At 35.2% G+C, this 630-nt stretch overlaps 1 protein-coding gene across 3 annotated transcripts in view; it reads right to left on the bottom strand.

The window, feature by feature from the left end:
* LOC119589135 (poly [ADP-ribose] polymerase 2-like) overlaps nt 1–630 on the bottom strand; it is a 14,024-nt gene that overhangs the window by 1,886 nt on the left and 11,508 nt on the right. For all 3 annotated transcript variants that reach the window (XM_037937710.1, XM_037937709.1, XM_037937712.1), the window contains exon 7: nt 206–422. In XM_037937710.1, the coding sequence (XP_037793638.1) occupies nt 206–422 (217 nt within the window). The remainder of the gene's footprint in view (nt 1–205; nt 423–630) is intronic.

The raw sequence follows: 630 nt of genomic DNA, 5'->3' as shown, positions 1-630 counted from the left end.
GCAACATATAAACAGGCAACAATGTATATGGTCATTTTCATATTAGTTAATGGATGTATGTCACTGCAATTTATAAAGACAAAAATACAGTACATGTGGTGTGAAAAGATAGTACTTTGACACTGCTAGATGTAATATGTGGGGGTGAGAGCTCTGCCATCATACAACCAATCTTATGCAGAAAATTACTAAAAATAGACTTTACCTTATAATCAGCAGAGTCTTTCTCGACAGGAGAAATCTCACATTTGAGGCTTAGGTAATGCTGATCGGCTGGATGAACATTGATGTCTATAGGTTGGTCTAGAACACTGAGTGCTGCTTGAATATCTCCCAAAGCCTCAAGTAATGACATCTTCTCCTGAAGTTCTGTTCTTGTGCGGATAAGAGGTGGGACTTTCATCCCAAAATAATGTGGTATTCTGAAAAAAAAAAAGTAGATATACAGATATACTATTCTATCTTGTGGACCATCTTCAAGTTCATAATATCTGAACACATAATATTAAGCTGTTTAGTATCCATGATACTTCAAAGGAAAGAAGTTGTTATGCAGACTGGACATTGTGCAAACCATATTTTATACTTTGTAAAGCTATATGGGATACTGTTATTACAGATGTCTTGACA

This window comes from Penaeus monodon, chromosome 25 (genome assembly GCF_015228065.2).
Source record: "Penaeus monodon isolate SGIC_2016 chromosome 25, NSTDA_Pmon_1, whole genome shotgun sequence".
Lineage (NCBI taxonomy): Eukaryota > Metazoa > Arthropoda > Malacostraca > Decapoda > Penaeidae > Penaeus > Penaeus monodon.
This window is presented reverse-complemented; position numbering and strand designations above follow the sequence as displayed.